This window comes from Mizuhopecten yessoensis, unplaced genomic scaffold (genome assembly GCF_002113885.1).
Source record: "Mizuhopecten yessoensis strain PY_sf001 unplaced genomic scaffold, ASM211388v2 scaffold3229, whole genome shotgun sequence".
Lineage (NCBI taxonomy): Eukaryota > Metazoa > Mollusca > Bivalvia > Pectinida > Pectinidae > Mizuhopecten > Mizuhopecten yessoensis.
Window position 1 is genome coordinate 1534011 of NW_018404940.1, and position 16196 is coordinate 1550206.

The 16196-nt window shown below is 36.5% G+C and overlaps 1 protein-coding gene across 4 annotated transcripts in view; it reads right to left on the reverse strand.

The window, feature by feature from the left end:
• LOC110447156 overlaps nt 1-15770 on the reverse strand; it is a 50912-nt gene extending 35142 nt beyond the window's left edge. For 3 of the 4 annotated variants that reach the window (XM_021492656.1, XM_021492655.1, XM_021492653.1), the window contains exons 1-3: nt 14475-14508; nt 8206-8329; nt 716-6268 (exon numbers count right to left, since the gene is read on the reverse strand). In XM_021492656.1, the coding sequence (XP_021348331.1) occupies nt 716-6268; nt 8206-8290 (5638 nt within the window). In that variant the 5' untranslated portion in view covers nt 8291-8329; nt 14475-14508. Of the gene's footprint in view, nt 1-715; nt 6269-8205; nt 8330-14474; nt 14509-15743 lie in introns of those variants that run through there. The other variant, XM_021492654.1, reaches the window with a different exon arrangement.
• Between the last annotated feature and the right edge of the window lie 426 nt (nt 15771-16196).

Consider the following 16196-nt stretch of genomic DNA (forward strand, 5'->3'; position numbering starts at 1 on the left):
CTTTTCATGACAATTAAACTGTATTAAGCTTTTATTGCATGCTGATTATCGTTACAAAGACAATTTAAATGGAAGAATAATTACAAAAACAAGACTTTCCTGATTTACGTGCTGTGCGACGCTATTTATTTGGGTATCATTTTCAAAAGTGTATTTTATCGAAACTAATGCTAGTTTGGAGAATAAATTTAATCAGAACCCTCCTTGACTTTAAAATATTTCAACTATGCATATTTTCTGCCGATATTGATCGTTTATCCAAATATTTGCCAAAACACCTGAAGTGTCCCTTTCAGGGTACAGTAAGGCTGGTTCAAGGGCAAACATAACTCTGATGGTAATTCGCGTTCTTTTTATAGAACCACATGTCCAAAATATCAAATTGTGATAGAAATGAAAAGCGGATAGTATCTATAGTATCTATTTATGAAAAATGAACAAACTTTTTGGAACTGATAGTATGGTATAAAGAACATTGATATTTATCCAAAAAGTGTCCCAATTTGGGTACAGTGACGTTAGTATTTGATTTCATGCAACAGTGGCAACATTCACGAACAAATACTATCTAATACTATTACAGTCAATCACATCTGGCCCCTTTTAATAAATCTCTTACACTCTATACATACTTCCTGATAACAAACTAAAAATACATGAGTGACCTTCACCTGTTTACATTACCATGGTGACAGACAAACACCTGGCCACTTACCTGGCTGATCACACTGCACTTCGTTTTCCTCCTTGACCTTATGAGAGAACTTCTTCTTCTTCTTTCTGCCTCGAATTCGTTTTTCCTTGTTGACCTCCTTTGGGGGCAGCCAGTCGTCTATATCCTGATCCTCCTGTAGCCCCAGACGATCAGATACTTCCTTCTTCACATGAGGGACTTCCTTGAGAACAGGAGGTGATGGTTTTGGCTTCTCCTTGACAAAGCGTTGGTCCAGAGTAGCCAAAGCCTGCAAAGCCATGCTTTGAGATACTGTTGTAAGGGTCATTGCCTCTCCTTTTCTTTTCCTACCACGCTTCCCCTTTGTCACCTCCTCCAAAGGAGGAGCTCGGTCTTCAGAGTTCAGACCAAGGATGCTTTTCCTCAGAGATCTCTGCCCTCCAAGCTTGCGAATAATTGTTTCTTCTTCAGGGCCAAAGCTCAAACTCTGAAGCATCAGTCGTTTCTTAAGCCTTTCTTGTTTTTTCATATACTGAGACTTTTTCTCCTTTTCTGGCGATATACTGAAATCATCAAACCAGCTATCATCTTTGTTGCCATCATCATCCCTTAAGTCATCTTCATTTCTGTCATTATGGTCATCATCATAATCCTCTCCCTCCACATCCTCATATTCCTCAGCTCCATCCTCATTCCTATCTGGTCGATTGTCTCCCTTTGACATACCTTTCCTGATAGTAAAAACAAGATTCTTCCTTCGCTTTTTTTTCAGGTTGAGTCCGATTTCCTTCAGTTCATCAGGCTTGAGATTTTTAAGGAGTCGGGCCTCAGTTCTCCAGTGAAGTTTTCCTGCCTGTGAAATAGGCAAGCCAGTGGCCTCAGCCAGTTGCTCAGTGTTACCAAATTTTTTCTTCCACCCTTTGATCTTTGTGATGTCAGAAGTTTTTTGTGGTGATTTGAAGTTAACATCTTTGTTCTTAGATTTCAAAATGATATACAGTTCTGTTCTGTACAACTTTTGATATTTCTCCAGAGCCTTGTGCATCCCCCGTAAATTCTGATTCAGCTGTCCCTGAGCTTTTAATGCTTTCAGTCTATGAATTCTTTTATTATATTTCAGTTGCATATGATCACGTTTTTTACGAAGATTCCTTAGCCTAGATATACCAAGTAGCAGATTTTCATTTTTCCCAATTCTTGTTTTTCGCTCTACCTCTATGTGAGCAGAAAGTGTTTCCTCTGATGGGAAAGACACAAACACCATGCCATCCACTTCGTCAAAATCTGGTTCCAGCTCCTCTTCAAATTCCCTCGCCTCTTCATCCTCATCCTCTTCTTCATCTTCTTCACCTTCTTCATCCTCCTGCTCCTCATCCTCCTGCTCCTCATCCTCCTGCTCCTGCTCCTGCTCCTCCTCCTCCTCCTCATCTGTATCATCATCCTGCACGACATGAGTATCTTGGTTTTTCATTTTTTGAAGGTATTCATCGAGGGACTTGCTCTGGAAGGCCGACATCTTATCTGGGGTATCCATCTCCACACTTTTTAGGACATCTAGAGGTCTGGGTTCACTGATCTTCGGGTGATCTGGAGTATCCTGGCCAGCAGATACAGGCTGGCTTCGCTGCACGGTGGAGGCTGTTGTTGACCCAGTCAGATCACTTTTTAAGGCTGATCCTGTGTAACCAGTCATGGGAGAGGCCATTACAGTTTGTTCTTTCTGAACTTCATCAGAGACCGAATCAAAGCCATCCTCATCACATGTCAGATCAACAGTGTCTACAGGGTCCAGTAACAAGCTGACTTTAGATTCCTTCTTATTGGAATCAACCACTTCCAAATCTTTTTGATTTCTGGCTGAATCCAGTTCCTTTTTGGAATCTTTGTTACCACACTCACCGCTAGCATTTGTTGCCAATTTTTCCTCTACAGAACCATTTGCATTTTGCTGTTCTAGGATCCTTGTGTCCTGTTCCTCTTTTCCCTCCTCATCCTCTTTTCCCTCTTCATCCTCTTTTCCCTCCTCATCTCCTCCCTTTTCACCCTCATAGGAACACATTAACAGGTCAAAGATGTTTTTCCTGGTGGGTGAGTCGTCTGTAGTAGAATCAGCATCTGTAGAAGTAACCACCATCGATTGGTTGTCATCCATGTTCCCAACGGTTTTCTTTCCACTTGAGGATGCTGATTTGATATTATCAGATGAAGAGGTTGCTGTATTTACTAGAATTACATCAGCAGGATATATGGTGTTCTTGTCAGGGGAGTTGTTCCTTCTTGGTAAACTGGTCTGTGATTGGGGCTTTTCTGGAGATGTGTGCGATCGAGTTACCCTACCTGGTGAATGGTTTTTCTCCTCAGAACTTTTTGTCACCCTATCTCGTGATTTGTGATCCTCACCTTGCCCGTCAGAATTCAGTAAATCCTCCAGTGAGTTTTTGTCCTGGTCAGTTTTACGCCATTGTGGCTGTTTTTCAGTACTAGTGTCTTTTGCTGTGAAAGACCCAGCCTTTATCCCTGCTTCATTATCAGGAATTTCTTTTAAAAGTTTATCACTAGAGGAAATATTGTTGTCCTTATCAGCAGATAGGCTGGACTCCTCCAAAAGCCTTGTATTATCCTTATCTGATGCTGTAAAACTCTCATCACTTATATCCTCCTCTTCATCCCCAGATGGAGGCTCGTAAAGGGGAGAATTGAGAAACTCTGTTAGAGGATTGGGACATTCCAGATTGGATTTCACACGCGAGATCAGACTAAATAAGTTGGAACTCTTTGGTTTCTGGGAGACATAACTGTCTGACTTTTCTATGGAATCGGTTTTATCTCCACTGCATCTCTTTTCACATTTTTCTTCTGCATCTGTTTCATTATTATGGCTTTTATCTATTTTGTAATTGTCAGTTTGTTCCTCAGATTCAATTTTAATATCACTTGCTCCGATCAACTTTCCACTGCCTTTGTCCCCGTCAGAATTATTCTTACTATCTCTACCTGAATCTTTCTTTCCGGGACTACCTTTAACCCTACCACCGCCTTGTAGAGACTCACACTTAACACTACTTGTTCTTTTTACGTCTGGTTTTACAGCCATTTTACAACTTTGTTTTAGGTCAGGTTCAACATTATCACATTGTAGCTTTACTGAGCCACTTTCGTTGTTCCTGTTCTGTTTTAAGTCACTCTTACGTTCACTCAAATGTTCCGAGTCATTCTTGAGGTAACTCTTAGGCTTGGGGTTATCTTTCCCGAGATCATTTTTACTTTTGCTGTCATCCATTTGTTTAGAAGAATTCTTAGTTTTAATCTTATGCTTCGAGTCAATTTTCTCCCCAATTGTCTTCGACTCAGTTTTGCTGCTACATCTTTCCTTGGAATCCATTTCCTTGGCGACACTTTTATCAGCACTTCTACTTTTGGAGTCGTTATGCTTAGAATCACTTTGTTTGGAGTCTAATTGTCCGGATTCACTTTGTTTGGAGTCTAATTGTCTGGATTCACATTGTTTCGGAACACTTTTGTTCGAACTTTTTTGCTTGAAATCAAGTTTTCCTGGCTTGGAGTCAACCTGTTCAGAGTCTGTTTTCTCACACTCTCGTTTGTTTGATTGTTTATTTTTTGTATCACTCTGTTTGGAGTCACTTTGCATGGGAACACTTTGCTTGGAAACAGTTGGCATGGAAACACTTTGTTGAAGGTCTGTTGGTTTTGAGATACTGTGTTTTTTATTACTTTTAAGAAGACTTCTTTGTTTGGAATCAGTTTGCTTGGAGAGACTTTGTTTGGATTCCTTTTTGACGGGACTTCTTTGTTTAGAGTCACTTACTTTGGAACTACTTTGTTTGGAGACCTTTTTGTTTGCACTTTTTTGTTTTAAGTAATTTTGTTTATGGTTATCGAGGGTAATATTTGTACTTTGTCTTGAATCACCTTTAGAAATATTGTCGTTATTGTAACTTGCCACTGTTGAGGTAGACGGAGAAGCTATGTTATTGGTATCCGGGGGTAATTCTTGTTTTAGGCGCGTCAGTTCCTCTTTGTGAATGTTAGCCAGGTGTTCCTCCATCTGAACCTGAATCTGACTGTCGCGAGTGTTTGTTTTCACCCCTTCACTGAAATTAATCTCTCTTACCGCACCAGTGTGTTTCTTCACAGTCAGTGAGCTGTCACTCACCACAGCTGTCTCCATTGGGGACTTGCGTCGTGAGGGAGTAATTATTTTATCATTGGTCAGTGTCCTTGTCAACAGTGCATACAATTCCGATGTTTGACACTCGGCTGTCTTTGTAAGCTTCTCCCCTACAACCGTTTTAAATGTTTTGTCCTTCTCCAGCATCTTTTCTTGCCTATCCTCTGGACTTCCACCATCTCGAGGATTCACTAATTTGGGGGACTTCCTTGGAGACTTAAGGGGGAAGAGTATCATATCGTCTGCATAGCGTACGCTAGGAGAGCGTATCCTGCGTCCATGCCGTACATCTCCATCCCTCAGAGGTGTAGGAGATGTAGACAGTAGGTGACCTTCCGATCCTGTATCAATTGGCAACGGATCCCCATTGTTGAGAGTAATCTCTACAGATCTCAAGTCTGCTGGCAGTCTCGTTTCCGAGGTAACTGTATCAGCCAAATTTGTATTCTCTACAGGAGTTGCTGAGGAAGGTGAACGCCGTTTCTTTTTGCTCTTCACCTTTTCAAGTTGGACTAAATTGTGACTTTGCTTGGCACCAATGGTTGGAGATTCAGGAGGGCACTCTTTTAACAACATAGAATTTCCCTTCAGATTTTCTTTCTTTTCTGAATTGTCTTTTATCAGAGATTTAGGAACACTCTTGGTCTTGCTAGGCTTTTCAACCACATTTTTAGCCAATTCATGATTTTCATTTTTCACTGGTGTTTGCATGGGTCCCTTTTTAGGCGAGACTTTCTTCTTGTTTCCTGCAAGGCTTGGCTCCTCATTTGCCATATCTGTAAGATAGCTGAAGGATTTTAACAAATGTTTCCTCAGTTCACATCCACTAATGGTGCCACTCCCTGCCACACTCGATTCCTCCTCCCCTTGTAACACGTCTCGTATATAAACAATGGGCGTGCTAGTTCCTTCAGGCGTCTTGGTCCCAGCAGGTAACCCACTTATAGCATGCTTTACATTCTGGTACACAAAGATACGGCTTTGATCTTGACTGGTTCCATCTCCAGACTTTCTTTCTGGTAGAGAGTCAACATTCAAGCTAGGAAAAACAGTTTTTGACTGTGGTTTAGGAGAAGCAGTTTGATCCTGCTCGTTTGAGCTAGTCTTAGAAACTCCCCTGTCTTCTATGTCACCAGGAGCTACTTTTTTTCGTTTACCCTTGGGGGATGGGGTAGTTTTCTGTAACAAGCGATCAGTAACTTGGTGTAAAGGGTCTAGCACTGAAAATTCTGTCTGACATGCATGTTCCTGTGGGGCAACAGTTCTAGGACTTCGTCTTGGTGACGAATCTTGTTGTTTAGGAGATGAAGATCGGGAGCGCTTGCCAAACTTTGAAGAGGACGCTGTAGCATTCCCTCTCTTTATAAGCGTAGTTGAGTGTTCTTCAGCATCACACTGCGGTGAATCTGTAAAACAATGAAGGCAATAGAAAATACTCCTTATAATTTTCAAGCTCTATTGATAAATTCCCACCCATGACATCTCATGAGGGATTCTTGAAACATCGATCTTGTAAACAAGCATTTCAATTTTCTTCAAAAGTGGTCAAGTTTGACTTTAAGCCTTGACTGGTGACAACTAACACTGAATCAGATGTAGAACTCAATTTTACCATACAATAGTATAAAAATAAACTAAAACATGCGATGTCTTGTACACAATCTTTTCAATTGAAAAGCGGTACTTGTCCACTTTTGGATTGAAAAGCTTGTGTACAAGACACATGTTTGTTTGGTAGCGTGCTGATCATGAGATAAAAAACTATCAACTTTGTTCAAGTAAATAACCATGAACAACTTTTAAACTTCAAATGGTCAAATATGTCCTTTAACGTTTTTTTCTGAATAACCAGAAGGCCAAGGCTTATAATTTATCGTTGTAGCATGCTGAAAAGAAGGGCTACAAATTCTGCTTAGTTTAAATGAATTTCCTTGACCTACTTTCAATGATTTGGGTGATCATCCTGGAAGATCAGAAGGATGATCAACCAAATCATTGAAAGTGTTAAAAGACTTGGACACATTTTCTGCATGACCTTAAAAGATAGTAGGGGTGTAACGATACAGCAAAACCCATATTGCGATATATTGCNTTGCTTCAAGCCAAAGTGTTGCCATATATCGGACTTAGCCTTCTTATTAGGAATGATGCTGAAGCTTTCGTCCTTTTCCTCCGCCATCTTTCCCGCGACTACTTTCGTTTTCGCTCGCACATGCGTGTTTACTGTAAACACACTACCGCTTCCGGGACAAAAAACAAAAACGTCGAGAAAGCGCCTACGACTACTTAGCTGGTTTTATTGTAATTTGATCGTAATGTGAATGAAAAATTTCAAAATAATTCATGGAGAATAAATATCGAAAATACCGGTATATGGAAAATCGTATTGCAATACATATCGTTTCTCAGCTGTATCACAATATACCGGTATACCGGTATATCGTTACACCCCTAAAAGATAGTCAAGGTCATTCATTTGAACAACATAAATACCATTTTATCCCAAGCATGCTACATGCCAAATTTCTTTCCCCTACACCTTTTCGAATTCAGATTTGTTTTGATTTTTTTTTTTACATATTTGACCATTTGGTATTTAAAAATTGTTTATGGTTATTTACTTCAACAAAGTTGATAGTTCTTTATCACATGATCAGCATGCTACAAGACAAACATTGTTACCCAAGTGCTCCTTATTATTCAGAAGTTGAGAAATAGGAGGGTCAATTGTTCATCACTGATTCAAAGCTTTACCAAATACATCTAATAGCTGTGACCTCTACTTTGGGTAAAGGGTTCATTTATTTCTACATGCTAAATGGCATTACCCTAACTTAATGTATCTTAAATTACTAGAAGAATTGAACTTTTTTCTATCATAAAACCTTCAAATTTGATTTTAGTCATTCAATTTAACAAACTTTGACATTTTTTTACACCTGCAAAATACAAGTAAAACATAATTACCTTATAAGCTATAGCTATAGGCCTATTAGTTATTCAGTAGAACTTGTTTTACTGTTTTACCACATCTAACAGTACCTGTGACCGTAAAAGACAGTAACGGTAATTCAACTTGACCATTTGAAGAAAAACTTGATAGCCATATACATATATACATCTTAGTAAGTTACAAGTATAATGGGTTGATTATAGGCCTAGTCCAAATATAACCACCCTAGGCCTCTTAGTAATTCATTATCATTTGTTTTAATATTTCAACCCAAAGTTGACCCCTGTGACATTGAAAGTTTGAACAAACTTGATGACCCTTAATCCCAGCATGATACAAGCCAAATACCATAACTGTATTATTAAATTTCTAACAAAGTATGTTTCTTACCCTGGTTTTTATCTAGATTGCTGTGATTGACCTGGCCCTTCACCGGTGTAGAACAAGTGCCTTCCTGGTTTTTGGTCTTGGCCATTACATGTCATAGATTCCATCAAGGTCATGGTCACATCACCTATGACATAAACAAAGGTCAAGGTTAGAGGTAAATTTACAACATAAACAAAGGTCAAGGTTACAGGTAAACAAAGGTCAATATCCCATGCATGGAAGCCATTGTGGTTCAAATGAAACCTTCAGCCACAAGCCCCGGGGTCAGATTCTTAACAATTTGTATTTCCTTGCATGAGGACTAGGACATCTTTCTGACTTTCTGACACAAAGTCTTGGTGTCTACTTGTAGAAATTTGGGCCTGCTGGATATACTAACAAGAACCTTAATTCTTAAAATCAATATGCATTTTGCAATATATATTGAAATATGTGTTAGTTTTCAATCTTGATACATAGTAAATTTTATGTATATTGACTTTAATGTATAATAAGGCAAGAAGATATCAAGTCTTCTTAATATTTGAACAAATAATTCTCCTTAAATTGCAGTAAATTAATGATCATTCAAATTGTGAAAATACAAAATAAAATTGTGAAAGTAAATTATGTAAGGGAAAAGGCATGTGACAGGCCTTGTATACCCAATATGTCAATGTTCATTCTTTGTTATGTAATACTGTGGGTAAATCATGATTTATTGTCTAGTTCTATTCTAAATTTGTCTTTTAAAAACACACAAATACATTAACTGCATTCATAAAACAGAACAACATGGATAAAGTTAGTAGATAAGAAATCAGCCTTGTTTTGGGTTTAATAAACATTTAAGTATCGAAGTCCACCACCCCATTTACTAAGTAAATGTTTTGTATGCACAATGATCCTGTTACCTGAAATGGTTACCAGAATACTTCCTGTTTTCAAAAATGATAACAGATTTTGGTTTAAATATTATTTCATTTTCACTGTTTAAATCAAACTCTGTAATCATTATATGAAACAGGAAGTATTCTGGTAACCATTTAGGATAATATATGGATCACTGCGTATACGTAACATTTATTAAAATCACACAACAGACTTTGTGGTCCAACTTTTAAGTAAGCAACATGCATATCTAAAATCCATACTATGGTCACTAGAACAATTCTGAATGGATACATCTACTATATTTGACAAAGTTTTTTGTTTAAGGATGTACTCTTCTGAGGTTTCAATCACGTTCAAGTCTCGTTTTGATCTGATGTAACGGGTTTTTGTAATATTTAACAAATTATGATCAAGTTTATTAGCAAACACGCATCTGAAAAATATGTCATAAAACTAGATGTCTGTTGTTTGAAGAACTTTTTATACAAGAATTTTAAAAAAATACCAATTCGGTGGCCATTTTGAAAATGTTTATTAATGTGTATTTATTGGGCTTCAAAAAAGCCAAAAAATTCTCCTTTTTTGACACTAGATTGATCACTCAAGTTGTCATTGTGTCGCCATTTTTAATTGTAGCAGGTTCAATTTTGCAGTACAACTTTATAATGCAAATTTAGTGTAACTGAAGCACTTTTGATTTTTGACCCCGAAAAAAGGTAAAAAATAACACAAATGATAATGGGACAAAAAAAGAAGCACACCGACCCCCCATTTTTGTGGATGTTAAAGAAAGAGAAACACATTTTCTTTTAATTCATTAAATATTAAAAAAAGTTTAATAGCAGAACTTTTTAAATCAAGCGTTTAATCTAAAAAAATGGTAAAAAAATGAGTATCTGTTCATTAAAAAATAGGGGGTAGGGGTAACTAAAATCGGTTTTCTGAGTTAAAAGAAAAAGATTAAGAAATTTTACTTCCATAACTTAAAAGAAAATAATATTTTCATCAATTCAACAAACATTCATACATATATGATAACCCACTTGGAAGAAATTGTATGAATTTATTCTGCAAATGGTCAAAACCCAACAAATCACCTAAAGTCACAGGTTGTGTTAAATTGGTACCTTTGACCGATCATAGCACAAAAACGAACACACCGACATATATTTTCTTTTGCATTTTCTACTATGCCATTAACTCCATTTTCCAAAAAATCCATAGAAGAAAAAAAATGTAATACAGGATATTTTTGACTTCTCAGAGATGTACATCCTTAAGCTGAATTCTCCAGACTTCAAAGATCTACTTTCATTTAGGTCTCTACTTGCCTACAGAACTAAATCACGAAGGTCTTGAATGGATATTAGCCTGTATACCGCCTTACTGTTACAAATTTACCTCTTTTACAAAAGAGTTCTACACTCCATTACTCCACACTATAAGACACCAGTAAAACTGTTGTTGATCATTTGTAATTTGAACTTGGTTTATAAATTTCTGACATATTTAAAACTACAATGTACAAAAGACACTGGACTACATCAGTAAAACTCAAGTTATTCTAAACTATTTTGTTATCATACAATTAAAATAAGATGTAAGGGGGATAACTCGAACACAAATCACATGTACATGTGTATGAAGAAGGCAACATATAACCTTAACAACACTTAAAGAAACTAAATATGCACTGGAATGATCATGGACATGGTTTTTAACTAAAACAGGTAATATATCACACAGAGTTAAGAATTTAAGAGTGAAAGGAATGTACAGTAAAACAGGTTTATAAGGATCACCGAGGAACCAAGAAATAAATTGCTTAAGAAAAATTGTTTTTACTTTTAATGTTTACAAGAAAATTTTATTATTCACAACTTGGATACCATCACAAAAAACACATCCTTGTTACCGGTAGACAGCTTTTGGTAATTTGAAATAAAATTTCACCAGTAGTAGGTATATCACAGTATCTGACCAATATGTTAATTCACAGGATGTACTATATATATATATACTTGACCGATAAAAACAAGACTGCTTTTATTATAGATTTTTATCTACTCAAATCATATCTTATGACTAAATGGTCTTGAGAATACATCAATTTTGTTCATTTGCATTCATAGTTGCACTTTATTGATTTTCTGGAAATTGTCTGTTATATGTATAGATCTAATATTAATTGCTATTCATAGCAAATCCTATACACTGTATAGCTCACAAGTTTCTGAGACTATATAGCAGAGACTATATAGCAAACTTTTTAAAAAGAAATAGATTAGAAATACAATATTCTGCCAAGTTTATTGTGGATTGTACGAAAATCTGGGAGATAAAAGGGTGATGAGATCATGTATAATGTCCTCATAACAGTTAGGCATAGGATGATGGGTGCCGAAAAAGATATCACCAAAAATAAAGAGCAGGAAGGAAAAGAAATTGGTTTCCAAGTGTTGAAATAGGGACAGTATATCAATTTTAGTCTATCCAATATCTCCCTCAGAAGAAAACCCTCAATTCTGCAGACGGGCCCCACATTAGTCATCCCATACAACGGAGTTCATTATATTGAAAAATGACTCATGTATAGCAATTCTTTAGAGTCCTGATTATATTCTACTGGACTAGTGTACCTTTTTTACCTGAAAGACTAGTTGAAGAGACAATTTACTACTCCTTATAAACCAGTCTAAGATATGGCTGCTACAGACATACCCAGTACATGACGCAGGAGAAATGTCTGTAGAAGATATGAAAACCTATTGTAAGGGAAGCATGGTGAAGTCCTCGAAAATAGTTGACAAAGTTAATCTATCAGCCATATAATATTCTGATTAAACGTTTTTTTGGTTTTTTTTGTGTAAGTCCTGTATGCTTTAGTCACTAGTCCACAGGGAAAATCCTTGAGTTTGAGAGCAGTGGGCCATTTTCAGCAATTTTTAGTCAATATCAGAATTAAGATCCCTCCAGGATTATCCCCGAGTCCTTACCGAGATCTACTTGACTCCGACAAGATGACAAGTTTAATACTGAACTCGGTCTAGTTTGTCAAAAGGTACATGCAGAATGTCTATAAGGAAATAAATATTATATCGGTAAGTCTAGAAATACAAATGTACTACAATTCGGGAAATCTAACCCAGATACATATCTAACCATCATTCTTGTTATTTAGACATTCTACTTAAACTTAATTAACTTTTTTCCCTTAGTTGATTAGAGCTGACAAAATGCACAATTATATTGATGTTTCTAAGGGAAAATAAGTTCAGTTAACAATTTAAATTCTTATCAAAATATTACTAAGACTTGTTCATTTATGGTTTTTCATCTTCCTATTATCTAATTACCTGTTATAAGGTCATACTAAGACCTGTTGAATCTTATAATTAGGAGCTTTCGCGAAAGAAAAATATTCGAACCTCAATATTATAACGCCCTTTTTTCCAATTGTCACCTCACTTACCAGCAACATATTTCAAGGTCCCTATTTCTCTTTTTTGTATGAATTATTTTTATACATTTCTCTCAATTTATTGCCAAACCCCAACGCCAAACAAAATTTCTCTGGATAAATGATGGCAGTATAAAGAAGTTTTACAATAGCATACACATTTACATTTTTTCAAAGCTATTTCATCCAAATTCAGTATCTTTACTGGAAAAACCTATAAACCGGATATTCAACAAAATCTTTCAGGATGCTGATCAAGACTGATCGATCAGGGTTATTAGTCCGCCCATGCCAACTGGTACACTCATAATCAGATCATGTCAAGTATCTAAGAAGATATATTTCACCAAAAAGATAGAGATCCTTACTACTTTGCTCTGAACTTCCACTTTTCAGTTTCACCTATCTGAGTTACCAACGATTTGTTTATCAGTTACAACAATTATCAATAAGATGAAATATTAATGAGGAAGTATTTTTAATACCTGTTAAAAAGTTAATCCAATATAATTTGTGCATTTCTTTTTTTTTTATCTGCACAAAATGTTTGGCCTCCACCATTTCATTTGCCCCATCTTTTTCAAATGCATTATTCACTGTGCCTCCCAATCCCCCAAGATAAATAAGATGTTTTTTTAGTGACTTCATATCCTTGCCAGTAAGTTAGGGACATTTAATTTGGTGTAGGTTAACTGGCCATTTCATCAATGGAAACACTTGAAATACGACCTTAATTAATTGTCGTAAACATAAACCATAACAAACCGAAAATTCAACGATTTACAGTATTTCTTTGCGAGACTTTGATTTTTTGTTTAATGCAAAGAATTAATCGCCAACAAATACAACTATCTTTTAAAAATAGGATTCTTCTTCATACAAAATGTATTGCCATCTGATTTTTTAAGCAAGAACAATTTCTTTTTTTACACCAATACAGTGATTGAGGTTTCAAAATATCTCATAAAAAGTGGGTTTCTTTTAAATTTGAAATATAGAATATTAACAATGTATACTAAAATCAAAATAAAATGACAATTTTTGTTATAATTAAAATCTTTTTAAAAAGTACTTTCAATTGGTATAAATGATATGCCTACTTGTCTGTCAACTATTTAAAGAAACTAAAACACTAAAATATCGGCCCAACCTTTGTGTCATAAGCAATGCTTTAACACAAAGGGTTTGTCAATACAATTCTACTTTATAAAAAAAAACACAAAGTTCAAGCAAATCACGTTTGCTGCATCTCTACCACTTCCAAATACCCAAGTAACGCTAAGATAACAGTCATTTCAATACGTACGCCGCCCGAAAGTAACGACGCAAGCAACCATAATAAACAATGGTTTGGGTATACTTACATTAGGCATCAAAACACGGGTCGTATGATAACATTACAATATCAGATAGTTCCAAATAGTTGTAGGTATTTATAACTGGACCTTATGTTGAAAGTCTCTAAACACTGTAGACCTAGTTGGGCCAGAAACGACGCCGTCGCAATCGTACGTCAAAACAGACTGATTACGGAAGCACCAATATCGCGAAAATTTAAATACACTTTGTAAATACACGATCTACTGAATAAAAAACAAATTACAACGAAAAACCTTTGATAATATGATAAAGTCAACATATTTCTTGAAGTTCAACATGATTCCATGGTCGCTTGATAGTCAAACGTTAGTGTAAAACGTCAAAAACGTCTGAACCTCGATTCACGTTTACGGACCGCAACACGCGGTTATCGTCTGTTGCTATGACCATGCAATCTTTCGATACCTTGTTTACGTTCTGTGGTCAATATATCCAACATTTTTCTATTTCAGATACATTTCAAAGGTTCAAAGCAAACAATGTTTAAACGTATGAAATTTTTCGGATCGTCTGGATACATAAATAAGCAAGAAATATTCGAACACCCTACACTTACTATTTCTCCGCCATCTTGAGGATAGAATGCATAGACCGCAAAGTGTTATGGGTAATTTCCGCGCGTTCTATCCACGTGTGTCATCACATGATTTCTCCCAGCCAAAAATAGTACATTGTAGCGGTCACAGCGAAGACCCTACCCATCACGAATTTCGATAAAATACAGCAAAACAATAACCGATCATAAGTTACAGAGTATCTAGTTTGATAGCAGACACTTCATTATATCAAGTAAGGTAGTTGAAGCGTTACAAAGCTTCGTCTCTGCGCCGTGTTTGATAAAATTTGTTCGGGACATGGTTTGCCGCTGCTCCGTACTGGTGACCTAGATATCGGTCGGCTGTATTGCCACGCGGAAGAACAGTACTTATATTGGTTTCATGTAAAATACGTTTAATGCCTTGTTCCTTTGGTAAGAATATGTCACAACAGTAATTAATAGATTATGAAGTTTACACCAATGATATGAAATAAAATGTATCGGTCGCATATAGTGTGTATATTGGGCTATGGCCAGGTCGCATGTATGCAGGGTTCTAGTTTACATGACGGGGCGAGTCGTATACAACACATATAAACAATACGTTTTTCTGTACATATATTCTAACCGGGGTGAAGGCTGATAGTCCTTTTCAATATAAATATTCTTGGAACTCTACAATAGGCCTGCATTAGACATGTATCGTAATCATGTGAAATATAGCTTAAGTATGTCCTATTTACGAATAGTCCATGGTTCAGCTGGGTATTGTGCATTTCCACACTGATCAAAGCGATAGTGATATGAAATGATGTTCCCTGTTAATTAACAAGCATGACTCAACAACAAAGGCTTATTCTGCAGTGAAGATAAGACTATGTTTTAAATGATAACATTCTCAAAATGTCATATTTTCACCTATATACTTAGCTGTCCAGCGCTAAGTAGCACGTGTTCAATGCATATCATGGTTAGTACACACGTGTGTGACCATGTGTCGCCTAGCGTAATCGAACTACACACATACTCACTATGTACATGTACAGGGAGTTTATATAAACGTATGTTTTCTTATCCCTTACTTTCATTATGTACTGTATATACTCATCGCAAAGGCCTGGCCATGGTTGACAACTTAATAAATCGCGAAGGTATAATACAGCCTTGTTACATCAGAACTAGTCTTGCCATACACACACAGTCAATTCAGTCCAGTTTCCAGTTCATAAGGGGAGAAATGATGGCCATTAGACATATGTTATCTTGATATATAATGAATATACTCACGTGTAGGTAACTGTATGCATGTCGAACTCAATGGTTATATAGTGTTGAGGTCACTTGGTACACACATAGGTGTCACCACTGTTACTACCAAACATAGTTCACCAACTCAACGTGCAACCCCCCCCCCCTCCCTCCCCCGCCCTCCAACACACGCACACACACACATACACGCAACACCCTATCCCTACCCCAGCTCCCTTTCAACTGGACAAACCCCTCCACCGCCATGTGTTTATAATGTTACACCAAATACAAATCTAATATGGACACGTGTTTGTGTTCGTTTATTAATGCCAGACACAAGTCAACAATTTATTCATGCAGAAATGTTTGTGTTTTAAAAAAAAATTAGAATTTCAGCAATTAAAGTGATGAAAAGGTGGGTATATACGACACAATCTTTCTATTATATGATAACGTAGAATTTTAGACAGTTCAGTTTCATGTATTACG